Source organism: Rhinopithecus roxellana, chromosome 4 (assembly GCF_007565055.1).
Source record: "Rhinopithecus roxellana isolate Shanxi Qingling chromosome 4, ASM756505v1, whole genome shotgun sequence".
NCBI lineage: Eukaryota > Metazoa > Chordata > Mammalia > Primates > Cercopithecidae > Rhinopithecus > Rhinopithecus roxellana.
This window is the reverse complement of record NC_044552.1, coordinates 73,255,969-73,271,756: the sequence shown is the minus strand read 5'-3', so window position 1 is coordinate 73,271,756 and position 15,788 is coordinate 73,255,969. Positions and strand designations below refer to the sequence as shown.

General features: G+C 38.5%; 1 protein-coding gene across 1 annotated transcript in view; it reads left to right on the top strand.

Annotated features, from left to right (window-relative positions):
- FIG4 (FIG4 phosphoinositide 5-phosphatase) overlaps positions 1-15,788 on the top strand; it is a 134,522-nt gene that overhangs the window by 54,713 nt on the left and 64,021 nt on the right. Inside the window, exons 11-14 of the mRNA XM_010366034.2 lie at positions 10,106-10,239; positions 11,960-12,076; positions 13,819-13,864; positions 14,904-15,052. Of these exons, the coding sequence (XP_010364336.2) occupies positions 10,106-10,239; positions 11,960-12,076; positions 13,819-13,864; positions 14,904-15,052 (446 nt within the window). The remainder of the gene's footprint in view (positions 1-10,105; positions 10,240-11,959; positions 12,077-13,818; positions 13,865-14,903; positions 15,053-15,788) is intronic.

The following is a 15,788-nucleotide window of genomic DNA, read 5'->3' as shown; positions in this document are numbered from 1 at the left end:
GTTTCCTGACTTTTAAATGATCGCCATTCTAACTGGCATGAGATGGTATCTCATCGTGGTTTTAATTTGCATTTCTCTAATGACCAGTGATGATGAGCCTTTTTTCGTATGTTTGTTGGCCACATATAAATATTTTCTTTTGAGAAGTGTCTGTTCATATCCTTCACCTACTTTTTGATGGGGTTGTTTTTTTCTTGTAAATTTAAGTTCCTTGTAGATTCTGGATATTAGACCTTTGTGAGATGGAGAGATTCTACAGTGTTCTCCCATTCTGTAGGTTGCCTGTTCACTCTGATGATAGTGTCTTTTACTGTGCAGAAACTGTTTAGTTTAATTAGATCCCATTTGTCAATTTTGGCTTTTGTTGCCATTGCTTTTGGTGTTTTAGTCATGAAGTCTTTGCCCATGCCTATGTCCTGAATGGTATTGCCTAGGTTTTCTTCTAGGGTTTTTATGGTATTAGGTCTTACATTTAAATCTTTAATTCATCTTGACTTGATTTTTGTGTAAGGTGTAAGGAAGTAATTTATAGATTCAATGCCATCCCCATCAAGCTACCATTGACTTTCTTCACAGAATTAGAAAAAACTACTTTAAATTTCCTATGGAACCAAAAAAGAGTCCATGTAGCCAAGACAATCCTAAGCAAAAAGAACAAAGCTGGAGACGTCACGCTACCTGACTTCAAACTATACTACAAGGCTACAGTAACCAAAACAGCATGTTACTGGTACCAAAACAGAGATATAGACCAAAGGAACAGAACAGAGGCCTCAGCAATAACACCACACATCTGCAACCATCTGATCTTTGACAAACCTGACAAAAACAAGCAATGGGAAAAGGATTCCCTATTTAATAAATGGTGCTGGGAAAACTTGACTAGCCATATGCAAAAAACTGAAACTGGGTCCCTTTCTCACACCTTATAGTCAGTCATTTACCAAGTATTTTTGAGAGTTTCCTGTGTGCCAAGGCAGTTCCAGATACAGCTCCTACCTCGAGCTAACAGCCTGTTGTAGGAGATGGTGAGGTAATGCAGAGGCACCAGTACAAGGCAAATGGTGCAATAAGAACTTATAATGGAGAGAAGTCTTTCCTGAGGACAGGATGAGTTAGCATCAGCCTGAAGGAAGAGGCATTAACCAGGTCAATGGGAAAGAGAATGGTCTTCAACTCAGAGCACAGCATGTACAGAGTCCCTAGGACAGGAGGAAGTGTGGTGGGTTGGAGGAAGAAGAGGGGGTTCTCTGTGGTTGGGGCCCAGAGGATGAGGACAAGATGCTTGTTGTGAGATGAGGCTAAAGAGATGGTTATGGCCAGACCATGCAGGGTATTGTAGGCTGCATTAATGAGCCTGGCCTTCTTCTTGAGAGTAATGGAAAGTCATTAAGAATCTTGCATGGTTGAGAGGATCCTTGTCAGATTTATGTTTTGAAAAGATTACTGTGACCTCAACATAGAAAACAAATGGATCAGTACAAGGCTGGAAGACCAGCTAGGAGGCTGTTATAATTGTCCAGAAAAGAGGTGATTATGCCTTAAACCAGGGTGGTGTGGTGGAGATCTAGAGAAGTGGACAGTCAGTAGACTTGGTGATGGGCTGGATTTGAAATGAGGGGATGGGGGATGTCAGGCTCAATTCCCAGGTTTCTGGCTTACTCAGGTGGGTGAATGGTGATGCCATTCACTAAAATACAAAACACTGACTGGGTTTGTTGGGGGAAGATCGTGGGTGTAGCTTGGATATACTGAGTGAGGTTTGAGGTATGCTTGAGTCCTCTAAACGGAGGTAACAGTTCAGGGCATGGTTCAGGAGCTCAGAGGAGAGGTCTGGGCCCAGATGTGATTTTTGTAATTCTGTTTACAAGTGACATTTGAAGGCATGGGCATGGATGAGATGCCCATGTGGAGAGTATAAAGTAAGAAGGAAAAACCTCAAACTTCATCTTGGGGGATTTCCAGCTCTCAACGCCCAGTTAGAGTGGCTGAATCTCTAAAGGAGTCAGAGAAAAAAACAGCCAGAGGAGTAGGAAGAAAACCAGGAAGTGCTGTGTTAGGAATACCAAGAGAAAGCGTGTTTCATAATGAAGAAAGTAAATGATCAGCAGCATCAAATGCTAAGGGCTCAAGTAAGATGAGGATGGAAAAATTGTCCATTAGCGTTAGCATCATGGAGGGCACTGATTGAAGTGGACCGAGTGTGGGATAACAGTGAGAAAGTGGGAGCAATAAGTGTTGTACTTTTCCCCCAATAGGAGTACCCAGTAAAAGATGGCATTTTTATTTTTTAAAAGAGATCATACCGATATGTTTAAAAGCCTATGGGGAGGATACATTTGAAAGGGAGAGTTGTCTGACACAGGAGAGAAAAGGAATGATCAGTGATTTCATGTACTTAAGAAAGTAGGAAATGATGAAATCTGAAGCATACATGGTAGAATTATTATTTTATTTTTGAGACAGGGTCGTGCTCTGTCACCTAGGCTAGAGTGCAGTGGCAAGATCGTAGCTCACTGCAAACTTGAACTCCTGGCCTTAAGTAATCCTCCCACCTCAGTCTCCCAAAAGTGCTGGGATTACAGTCATGAACCATGGTGCCTGACTGGAATTACTTTAATGGAGAGACAGAGAATAGTAAGGGTTCGGGCATGTGTGTATTTGTGAGCATGCACATTTCATTCTGATGGCTTTAATTTCTCCTTAAGGTAGGAGGAATGATCATGCTGAGAGTGGAGGTTTGAAGGGAGTGGAGAAGGTTTAAGTCTTGTGTACATGAGAGGGTAAGTTGACTAGAAACCTGCAGGAAGTACCAAGAGCCAATTTCAAGTTGGTGATCATGATTTCTTAAATGGAATCATTTTACTATTGCCTGCCTTCTTCCAGCAGGCTTGTGAATGAGTATAAGCACAGGTAAAATAATAATTGGGTTTATTTAGTTTCATCAGACAGGTGTGACATAAAAAGACAGGATGAAAGGCATTTTGGATTTTGACAATCCTGTGATTGAAATGAACCATGAAATCTGAGCCAAATAAGGACAGGGCTAAAAGAACAGGGCTGCTGGAGAAAGTGGAGATGTCAGTGGATTGCGGTCCTCATGAGGTGGGGTATTTAAAGCAAGCAATGTGGAAATAAAAGAGGTCACAAATAAGAAATGTTGAAGAAAGAGCAGCCTGTGATAATGAATTGGTCTAAGATGTGAGAGTGGGAATGGGGATTTAAAGTGGAAAAGGAGGTGGAGATACTGAAAGTCACCCAGTGTATTAGTCTGTTTTCATGCTGCTGATAAAGACATACCTGAGCCTGGGTAATTTATAAAGAAAAAGAGGTTTAATGGATTCACAGTTCCCTGTGGCCGGGGAGGCCTCACAATCATATCGGAAAGTAAAAGACACATGTTACATGGTGGCAGACAAGAAAGAATGAAAACCAAGCAAAAAGAGAAACCCTTTATAAAATTATCAGCCCTCATGAGACTTACTCACTACCATAAGAACAGTATGGGGGAGACCACCCCCATAATTCAGTTATCTCCCACCAGGCCCCTCCCACAACATGTGGGAATTATGGGAACTACAATTCAAGATGAGATTTGGGTGGGGACACAGCCAAACCATATCACCCAGGATGGAGGCAAAGCTTTGGGTGGGGAAGAGACAGTTCCCAGGAGAGGACTGTATAACTACATGCATGGGCTCAAAGGGTGTGTGTGTGTGTGTGTGTTTTAAATCAAGAGTATGGAGGAATATGTCCCCAAACTGGCAGCTGGGGGAGAAGAGTGAAACAGTGAGGCAGTCAGCTTCGTTTCTTCCTGTGTTGCTCTTTGTAATTGCATCCCACTAGGGATTGACTTTGTAAAATAAATCATTCAGATGTTAAATAATCATTTTCTAGACATTTGTTCATATTAATTCAGAAGTTTCATATTCACGTCTCTCTCCATATCAACTCAGAATAATATAAGGTGGATAATATCTAACCTCAGTCTAATATTAAACAGTTAGCTATAGTAGATACATAAGTGAAAATTTAAAATATGAAAACTTTAGTGAAAATGCTCATGGACACTTTTCCAGTAAATGTATAGAAAATAAGATATTGTTAGTATGGAAATAAATTATTGCTAAAGTATTAAGTTATAAAGTGTTACTGGATTAGAAACCTAGTTTTAAATTAGTGGATTTAGTCAGAGCACGACCCTGCCTCAATAATAAAGTAAGATAAAATAAGTTCATGTTTTACAGAGTTCGTATAGTGTGGTTGAAAAGCTGTCATTAAATGGAGATTCAGGTCTACAATGCTTGAAATAATTCTCTATTAATTGTGCATACTCAAAAAATACTATCATATACATGTGATTATAATGTATTCTTTGCCAGGTATCTCACATGTACTTTTATTTTTTCAAATATTTAAAGATCAGTCAGTGAATTTTAAAATTGTACTTCTTTATTGTTCCACTGCAGTAAAAATCCTGACAATGACTAGAAGTTAGCTACAGAAATAGTTTGGAGATTGAGTTGCTGTTTCATGGAATAGGAAAGTATTTTGTTGTTTATAGCACTAGTTTTATTCATAGGATTTATTTATTTTTTTTTTTGGAGACGAAGTCTCGCTCTGTAGCCCAGGCTGGAGTGTAGTGGCCGGATCTCAGTTCACTGCAAGCTCCGCCTCCCGGGTTTACGCCATTCTCCTGCCTCAGCCTCCCGAGTAGCTAGGACTACAGGCGCCCGCCACCTCGCCCGGCTAGTTTTTTGTATTTTTTAGTAGAGACGGGGGTTTCACCATGTTAGCCAGGATGGTCTCGATCTCCTGACCTCATGATCCGCCCGTCTCGACCTCCCAAAGTGCTGGGATTACAGGCTTGAGCCACCACGCCTGGCCTTATTCACAGGATTAAAGAAGATGTTTATTCAGGTCACTTGGTAGAAGACCTTATTAATTGCGATTAAAGAGCCAAAGAATACATGTGTGTATAGAATGATACCTAGGGGATACTCATTCTTTATTCTACCACCATATGAAGAAGATAATAAAGTGAAATGCTTTTCGTGATTTCATTTCTCTTTTACCCTGTGTTGTGAACTTCTTCCCAGTTGTGAAAGTTTGAGGCACTGGTTGAAAGATAGTTTGCAGCAATCCGTGTGCCTTCACTGCTGCTACTGTATCAACAGGAGGCCAACCTAGGATCAAGTATAACCGTACATCAGAGGTTTTTAATCTGTGGGCCATGCATGGCTGTTAGGGGGATCTTGGAATCCTTTGAAATGATATGCAGCTGGATGTGGTGGCTCATGCCTATAATCCCAGTGACTTGGGAAACTGAGACAGGAGGCTTGCACAAGACCAGGAGTCTGAGAGCAGCCTGGGCAGCATAGGAGACCCAGTCTCTACAAAAGAATTGTTTTTCAATTAGTTGGGCATGATGCACACCTGTAGTCCCAGCTACTTGGAGGCTGAAGTGGGAGGATCACTTGAGTCCAGAAGTTCCAGGATGCAGTGAGCTATGATTGCACCACTGCATTCCAGCCTGGGTGACAGAGTGAGACCCTGTCTCTTTATAAAAAAAGAAAAAAGAAGAAAAATGATATGCAAAATTGCTTGTGTATGTAAAGTTTTCCTTTACTTGTTAGGGGCCTGTGGCTGTAAAGAGGTAGACTAACAACCCACTAACACTAATCCTCTATGGACAGAGAATGCATACAGCAGATTCTTCATACAGAGATGAACGAAGGTTGCTCAAACATTTCCTCTCCATCCCACAAAATGTCAGATTTGATATAAGCATTTCAAGAAGATTTTGTTTCCCTAGTTGATTTTAAATGCTTTTGAGAAAAATTTCAGATATGTATTTTTCTCATATATATAAGCAAAATTTATTTTCATCCTAAAATTTAACACTGTTCTTAATTCTTATCTAATTATTTCATTTGATGTATTCAGCTGTGCCCAGTAGCGACCCCTTTTTGTTGCTACAGTACTTATCTAATTAAATTCATGGCAACTGAAAAGTAATCTCCATGATTGAAAACAGCAGTGTAATTTTGATGCCAACAATAGTGCCTTAATACCCTTTCAGTCTCACTGTTGTGGAATTAATTGTTTTTCTTTGTTTCTAAGTGAAGGCTTGATCAGGGTAATAATGAAAATGGCAAATTTTTATAGGGTACTTCCTATATGCCAGCTGTTCTATAAAAACTCACCATGCTCTGCTGCTGGGTTTGGTTTGCCAGTATTTTATTGAGGATTTTCGCCTCAATGTTCATCAGGGATATTGGCCTGAAATTTTCTTTTTTTGTTGTGTCTCTGCCAGGTTTTGATATCAGGATGATGCTGGCCTCATAAAATGAGTTAGGGAGGAGTCCCTCTTTTTCTAATGTTTGGAATAGTTTCAGAAGGAATGGTACCAGCTCTTCTTTGTACCTCTGGTAGAATTTGGCTTTGAATCCGTCTGGTACTGGGCTTTCTTTGGTTGGTAGGCTATTAATTACTGCCTCAAGTTCAGAACTTGTTATTGATTTATTTACAGATTCGACTTCTTCCTGGTTTAGTCTTGGGAGGGTGTATGTGTCCAGGGATTTATCCATTTCTTCTGGATTTTCTAATTTATTTGCATAGAGATGTTTTAAGTATTCCCTGATGATAGTTTGTATTTCTGTGGGATCAGTGATGATCTCCCCTTTAACATTTTTTATTGTGTGTCTATTTGATTCTTTTCTCTTTTTTTCTTTATTAGTCTGGCTAGTGGTCTATCTATTTTGTTAGTCTTTTCAAAAAAAAAAAAACAACTCCTGGATTCACTGATTTTTTGAAGGGTTTTTCATGTCTCTGTCTCCTTCAGTTCTACTCTGATCTTAGTTATTTCTTGTCTTCTGCTAGCTTTTGAATTTGTTTGCTCTGCCACCACCAAGTCAGCTTCATCCCTGGGGTGCAAGACTGGTTTAACATATGCAAATCAATAAACGTAATCCATCACATAAACAGAACCAATGACAAAAACCACATGATTATCTCAGTAGATGCAGAAAAGGCCTGCAATAAAATTCAACACCCATTCATGCTCAAAATTCTCAATTAGGTACTGATGGAACATATTTCAAAATAATAAGAGCTATTTATAACAAACCCACAGCCAATATCATACTGAATGGACAAAAGCTGGAAGCATTCTTTTTGAAAATCGGCACAAGACAAGGATGCCCCCTCTCACCACTCCTATTCAATATAGTGTTAGAAATTCTGGCCAGAGCAATCAGGCAAGAGAAAGAAATAAAGGGTATTCAAATAGGAAGAGAGGAAGTCAAATTGTCTCTGTTTGCAGAGGACATGATTGTATATTTAGAAAATTCCATAGTCTCAGCCCAAAAACTCGTTAAGCTGATAAGCAACTTCAGCAAAGTCTCAGGATAAAAAATCAATGTGCAAAAATCACAAGCATTCCTATACACCAATAATAGGCAAACAGAGAGCCAAATCATGAATGAACTCCCATTCAAAATTGCTACAAAGAGAATAAAATACCTAAAAATACAATTTACAAGGGATGTGAAGGACCTTTTCAAGGAGAACTACAAACCACTGTCCAAGGAAATAGGAGAGGACACCAACAGATGGAAAAACATTCCATGTTAATTGATAGGAAGAATCAATATTGTGAAAATGGCCATACTGCCCACAGTAATTTATAGGTTCAGTGCTATCCCCATCAAGCTACCATTGACTTTCTTCACAGAATTAGAAAAAACTACTTTAAATTTCATATGGAACCAAAAAAGAGCCTGTATAGCCAAAACAATCTTAAGCAAAAAGAGCAAAGCTGGAGGCATCATGCTACCTGACTTCAAACTATATTACAAGGCTACAATAACCAAAACAGCATGGTACTGGTACCAAAACAGATATATAGACCAATGGAACAGAACGGAGGCCTCAGCAATAACACCACACATATACACATCTGATCTTTGACAAACCTGACAAAAACAAGCAATTGGGAAAGGATTCCCTATTTAATAAATGGTGCTGGGAAAACTGGCTAGCCATATGTTGAAAACTGAAACTGGACCCTTTCTTTACACCTTATACAAAAAATTAACTCCAGATGGATTAAACACTTAAATTTAAGAACTAAAACCATAAAAGCCCTAGAAGAAAACCTAGGCAATACCATTCAGGACATAGGCATGGGTAAAGACTTCATGACTAAAACACCAAAAGCAATGGCAACAAAAGCCAAAATGGACAAATGAGATCCAATTAAACTAAAGAGCTTCTACACAGTAGAAAAAACAAACAAACAAACAAACAAAAAAAAACAACCACTATGATCAGAGTGAACAGGCAACCTACAGAATGGGAGAAAATAGTTACAATCTATCCATCTCACAAAGGGCTAGTATCTAGAATCTACAAGAAACTTAAATTTACAAGAAAAAAACAACCCCATCAAAAAGTAGGCAAAGGATATGAACAGATACTTCTCGAAAGAAGACATTTATGTGCAGCCAACAAACATGTGTAAACAGGCTCATCATCAGTGATCATTAGAGAAATGCAAATCAAAACCACAATGAGATACCATCACCATCTCATGCCAGTTAGAATGGTGATCATTTAAAAGTCAGGAAACAACTGATGCTGGAGAGAATGTGGAGAAGTAGGAATGCTTTTACACTGTTTGGTGGGCGTGTAAATTAGTTCAACCATTGTGGAAGACATTGTGGTGATTCCTCAAGGATCTAGAACCAGAAATACCATTTGACTCAGCAATCCCATTACTGGGTATATACCCAAAGGATTATAAATCATTCTACTATAAAGACACATGCATATATATGTTTATTGCAGCACTATTCACAATAGCAAAGACTTGAAGCCAACCCAAATGCCCATCAGTGATAGACTGGATAAAGAAAATGTGGCACATATACACTGTGGAATACTATGCAGCCATAAAAAAGGACGAGTTCATGTCCTTTGCAGGGACATGGATGAAGCTGGAAACCATCACTCTCAGAAAACTAACACAGGAAGAGAAAACCAAACACTGCATGTTCTCACTTACAAGTGGAAACTGAACAATGAGAACACAGGGACACAGGGAGGGAAACAGCACACACCAGGGCCTATCAGGGGATTGGGGGCTAGAGAAGGGAATAGCATTAGGAAAAATACCTAATGTAGATATCAGGCGGATGGATGCAAGAAACCACCATGGCACGTGTATACCTATGTAACCTGCACATTCTGCACATGTATCCCAGAACTTAAACAAAACAAAACAAAAAAACTCACAATGCTCTATCTCATTTATGTCTCACATTAATGTTGTGAGGAAGATACTGTTGTTGCCCTATTTTATAGATGAAAAAATGGAGGTGTAGGGAAATTGAGAACATTGCTGAAGGCCACATGGCTAGTGAGTGGCAGAGTCAGCACTCCAACCACAGAACTGTACAATAAAGTACTAGCTTGTCTTGAATGAGAGGCAGTGCAGTGTTTAACTAAAGAGATACCCCAGGTAAGGAGGCAGAAACCAAGGTTTAGTTCCATGAGTGCCTCTCAACCTCAATTCATTCAACCACAGTGTAAAAAGAAAAAGAAATGCCTGTCTTGGTTATCCCACAGAGTATTTGCAAGTCTAATTTATGAAGTCCTGTGAAGGCTGTGGAGCTGCTTTCTGCTGTGCTAGTTTAGGAATTGTTCATCCAGACCAGTTGATTTCTTTCTGGCCTTCAGCTGGCTGAAGTTGGGGGCTCCCTTCTTCTGGTCCTTGGGAGGGATCTCCTCTGTCAGAATTGGGTGTGGAGTGTGTGGGCCATGGCCCATGGTGGGTAAGCTGGGTTTCTCAGGATGCAGGGAGGGTACCAGGAAGAAACCTGATCTCCTTCAATCTTTAAAGCTCATTATCTGTTCACTTTAACACAATGGAGCATTTATTTCTTTATATTTTTATTATTTCTGATTATTGTAGCTAGGTTTCATTTTAGTATATTTAAGACTTGGATTTTTTGTCTTAGCTTAGCTTAAAAGTAAACATGTTGAGCCTGTTCTTCTGATTTAAGGGAATTGGAACACTGAAAATGTTTAATTTTTGATAAAGGAACGAGAGAAAAGAAAGCATGAAAGAATTCTGAGTGAAGAACTTGTTGCTGCTGTGACCTATCTCAACCAGTTTTTGCCTCCTGAGCACACTATTGTTTATATTCCCTGGGACATGGCCAAGTATACCAAAAGGTGAATGATACTCTTCTGCCTGGCTCTGATCGTTTCCTTTACTTGTAATGAGAAATAACAGAAAGCTGACCTCTATGGTAAAGTAAATTTTACCCTGTTAATTTCCTTCATGAACCTGTTGAGGGGCTGTTTTGAGTATATCAATAAACTAACCGAACTTTTTTTTTTTAATTTTATCTATCTATCTATCTATCTATCTATCTATCTATCTATCTATCTATCTATTTTGCCTATCGTAGATACCATTTGCAACTTGTTTGAAATATCTAGTCGTTTCAGAACATTGCTACCACTATTCCATAAAGGCATTAGTTTTACTTTTTTCTGTATCATCTGTCTCACTATTTAAACGCTTTCTCAGATGTCACTCGTGGATGAACCTGTGATAATTCCTGACTGTATATAGTAGATCCAGACTCCCTAGTATAGTGTCAAAGCCTCATCATCTGATTGTCTTCAGAATGCGATCACTTTTTGTTTATCCCCAGGGCTGTTCTTTTCCAGAAAACTGAGTCTTTATGCTCTGCCACAAATGTAGCAGCCAAAGTCCTATCCTAAGCCTCCATTCCTATTCTTCACCCTCCCTGGGATGCTTTCCCACCTCTCTTTTATCTTTCAAGATCTGATTCAAAACTCATCTCTTCTAAGGAACTTACTTTTGTTAAATCTTGCATTGTCTTTTTGTTCACTTACTGCACAATCATACAAGCTCTAGATTTACTTAAGGTCTTATTTTTTAAAATGTTACTATATCATTTTGTACTTATTGTACTTTTTTCTAAATCATTTTATACAGTTAGATACACACACACTTTCCCAGAATATAAGTTTGGTTACAAGTTGTTGCCATTCATTTTTTTTTTTTTTTTTTTTTTAAACATAGTCTTGCTCTGTCGCCCAGGCTGGAGTGCAGTGTTATGATCTCAGCTTATTGCAGACTCCGCCTCCTGGGTTCAAGTGATTCTCCTGCCTCAGCCTCCTGAGTAGCTGAGACTACAGTCATGCACCACTGTGCCTGGCTAATTTTGTTTTTGTTTTTGTTTTTTGAGACGGAGTCTCGCTCTGTTTCCCAGGCTGGAGTGCAGTGGCACAGTCTCGGCTCACTGCAAGCTCCACCTCCCGGGTTCACGCCATTCTCCTGCCTCCTGAGTAGCTGGGACTACAGGCGCCTGCCACCACGCCCAGCTAATTTTTTGTATTTTTAGGGGAGGCAGAGTTTCACCATGTTGGCCAGGCTGGTCTCAAACTCCTGACCTTAAGTGATCTGCCCGCATTGGCCTCCCAAAGTGCTGGGATTATAGGCCTGAGCCACTGCACCCAGCTGCCATTCATATTATTTTCCAGTTTTTTCTTCTCTGCCACCTGCATTGTGCATGGTGCTCTTTTCACAGCCATTTTATGAATGTATTTTGACTTGACAACTCTTGAGGAGTGAAAGGCTTTGGAGAAAGCTCAGGCAGGGATGTTATATGCCAAGATTAAGGATCACCAATAAGTTACAGGTCTTTTGTGTCTCTTTCACATCAAATGTTGCTGGTTACTGAGTACGCATTATATTCTAGACATTGTTACATGTTTCTATCAAGTACCAGCCAAGAGATTTAAAAAATTACATCCTTAAATATCATTGCTATAGACTTTACTGGCTTTAGATATAAGGATAAATATATATTAAAACTTGGCTTCTTCTCACTTTTCTCATTCTTCCTCCTCTCCTCAGCAAGCTGTGTAATGTTCTTGATCGACTGAATGTGATTGCAGAAAGTGTGGTGAAGAAAACAGGTTTCTTTGTAAACCGCCCTGATTCCTACTGTAGCATTTTGCGGCCGGATGAAAAGTATGTATGGTATTTTAAAACTTATAATAAATCATGATTTTTGCTCTTATGGGTATTCTGAATATGAGCAATTTGTACTACTTGGAAATTGGATGAATTTAGTCCTGGGGGGAGGCACACTGCTCACATGACTGAGTACTGAATGTTCACTGGGGCATGGGAATTCCTTTGTTGGTTACCTACATACCTTGAGATGTAAGCCATGGGATCTGTATCTCTTGCTTCATAGAACAAATGTTGCATAAAATATTTCTGTAAGTAAAATTTTCAGCAGTGAACTCTATTTTTCAGTATTGAATAGAAACAGACTTTTTTTCTTATAGATTACATGCTAACATTTTTATAAAAATAGTATTTATTATTGTATTATGGTTATTCGCTCACAAATCTTTCATTACTATTTTGGGAACTTCTTCAGATCAAGGATTTATGCTTTATCTTTTAAGAAACCAATACTATATATTTCTGGCATTTTATTTTCAGTTAATGTAGTTAACTACAATGATAAGACAACAGAAAAGAACTAACTATTAGTGTAATGTCTTTGGAAGTAATCCCTTTGTTATAGTTTGCATTGTTTGCACTTGTTTATTGTTTGAATTTTAGGGTACCCATGACAGGGGTCCCCCAAGACCACTCCCAGATTCAGTAATTCACTAGGATAACTGAAAGGACTCAGCTTATTGTATTCTGGCTATAATTTATTATGGTGAAAGGATATAAAATGATGTTAACAAAGGGAAAAGGCAAAAGGGGCAAAGTCCAGAGGAAACCAGGCACAAGCTTCCAGAGTCTTCTCCTCAGTGGAGTCGCATAGAACACACTTAATTCCCCCAAGAAACAGGTTGTAAAGCATGGATGAAATGTTGCCAGCCGAGGAAGCATGTTGGAGACTTTGTTTTTTTACTGGAGGCTGGTCACATAGGTAGCCTCTGCATGGCATATGCTAAAATTCTTGACTTCCAGAGGGAAAGAAGGTATTCAGGAAAAACCATATTATTTGTACAAACCATTTCAGCACAGTGAGTCACTCTTATCAGTTCTGGGAATGGTGGAAACCCTCCTGAAATTTAAGCTCCCAGACGTTGGCCAAGGGTCAACCTTATAAGCAGGACTTTCTGAGGATAGCGGTTAGGCCTATTAGGTTAACTCTTTTCTGCACAGCACCTTCTTTTAAATAATTAAAATATTAACATCATCTATAGTATTTCATAACAAAACATATTCCTGTGTATTCATTGCACATGGAGAAAATAAGTAGTCTCTAAAAGTAAATCTGCAAAACCAACCAAAGAAATATAACAAAGCCTCCATGAATAAAAGCTGGGGGAGATAGAAAATCGTAATGTTGAGTTGGGAAGGCTAAGACTTGGAAGATTTTATTAGAAAGATGCTCTACGATTGTTACTCATGTGTATAGAGACCCAACAGGAAGTGGGTTTGAATGAAAGCAAGGGAGATTTTGGTTGAGCATGGGTAACAAAAAATGCCAGAGTGGGCACTTGGGCAAATTAAAATGCCCCTTTCCTGGACTCTCTTTGAGGAGAGTGTGGTAAGCAGTCCGCCTCAGTCATTTGCATGTTCACTTACCTGAAAAAATAAGAGTAGGCAGGATCAGCTGATTTTTCAGGAGGCTTCAGCTCTATTAGTTTAATTCTATGATTCCTAACAAGGAGCTGGTACCGAAAATAAATATTTATTCTGCCATTAACTTTTTAAAAAGTGTTTATTTTTAAACATAGGTGGAATGAACTAGGAGGATGTGTGATTCCCACTGGTCGCCTGCAGGTATACACAATATTATATTCATAATGAACAGAATCTGTATCGATTGTATACTGTACGTTTTCTGTAAGCATTCATGTAGAGACCTGTATCTTATTTAATGCAGAATTATTATTTGAGAATGATTGTTGAAAGTCTTACTTCTAGTCTTTAATGCTTATGAAAAATGTGTACCTGGCTGGGCGCGATGGCTCACACCTGTAATCCCAACACTTTGGGAGGCCAAGGTGAGTGGATCATAAGATCAGGAGATCGAAACCATCCTGGCTAACATGATCAAACCCTGTCTCTACTGAAAATACAAAAAATTATCTGGGCGTGGTGGCATGCACCTGTAGTCCCAGCTACTCGGGAGGCTGAGGCAGGAGAATCGCTTGAATCTGGGAGACAGAGGTTGCAGTGAGCCGAGATCGTGCCACTGCACTCCAGCCTGGGTGACAGAGCAAGACTCTGTCTCAAAAAAAAAAAAAAAAGAAAAAAAAAGAAAAATGTGCAGGTGAAATAATATGGCCTATGGGTTTTTTCTGTGTATTAAATTTTATTTCTGGAAATAGAAACACAAACAGGAACATGAAAAGAACAAATTATAGTGACTTTGGAAAAGAAACCAAGCATATGTAGTATATATGTTAACTATGCTTTAAGAATGATATGGCCCTAACCACTGAATATTTAGGTTGTATAATGAGGAGATATGTCAAAAAAAAGCCCATATTTTGCTAATTGGTACATGTGGAAATTGTTAGCTATTTGTTTTATTTTGTTAAACTAACAAAGTAAATTCAAATATAGGCCCGAAGATTTAATGATGCTGTTCCAGCAACATAAGTGAGCAGCATATATAAACTTATGCAACTTTAAACATGTTCTTCATTATTTTGACTTTACATAAAATTGAATAATATTTGTTCAAGAATAACACCTGCCCACAGACTTTTTTTTTTTTTTTTTTTTTCTTCTTCTTCTTAAAGAAATCTAAAGTAGTATGGAAGTTCTTTGGTGATAGAATAATGATTGAAAATCTTAAGGTATTTCTCTTTAGACTGGCATCCTTCGAACCAACTGTGTGGACTGTTTAGATCGCACCAACACAGCACAGTTTATGGTGGGAAAATGTGCTCTGGCCTATCAGCTGTATTCATTGGGACTGATCGACAAACCTAATCTACAGTTTGATACAGATGCAGTTAGGTAAGTCTTATTTTTTGCTATTTGAATGCTGATAATGGCGGAAGGCAAACCTGGTTAATAATAAGATTTTTTTTATGAAAGTGTCTCTACTTTTAGCTTCTCAAAAATTGTGTTGCTAGAAAACATTATTCAAACTAATTCTGTTTTTCTTATATTTTCTTCTAGTAGTTTTATAGTTTTTGGTCTTATGTTTAAGTGTTTAATCTGTCTTGAGTTGATTTTTGTATATGACGAGAGACAATGGTTCAGTTTCATTCTTCTGCATATGAATATCCAGTTTTCCCAGCACCCATTTGTTGAAGAGGGTGTCCTTTCCGCAGTGGATGTTGGTGTCTTAGAATAAATATTTCTATTAAAAATTTATGTATTCTTGCCATGGTTTGGGCTTTGGGTTTTTCTTTTGTTGTTGTTGTTTTTGCTTGTGTTAATTATGAATAAACACTACATTCTTTAGATAAATTCAAAGTACTTAGACAAACTAGTGGGTGTTGTTTTAAAACACATCCAGATGGCATTTTCAAAAAAAGTACTGTGTCTTCATACATACTAAAATCTGAGATGTATAAAAGATTGATTCTTCATTAAGGATTACTATTTCTTCACTGTCTATTGCATCTGTGACAGTCCACGAAGTATTATTTTTTGAAAATACAATTAATGATAGCTGATAGTGGTCATCAGAAATTGTCATAAAGGCTTAGCTGAGGAAAGTAATCAGTTTACAAATGGCCACACC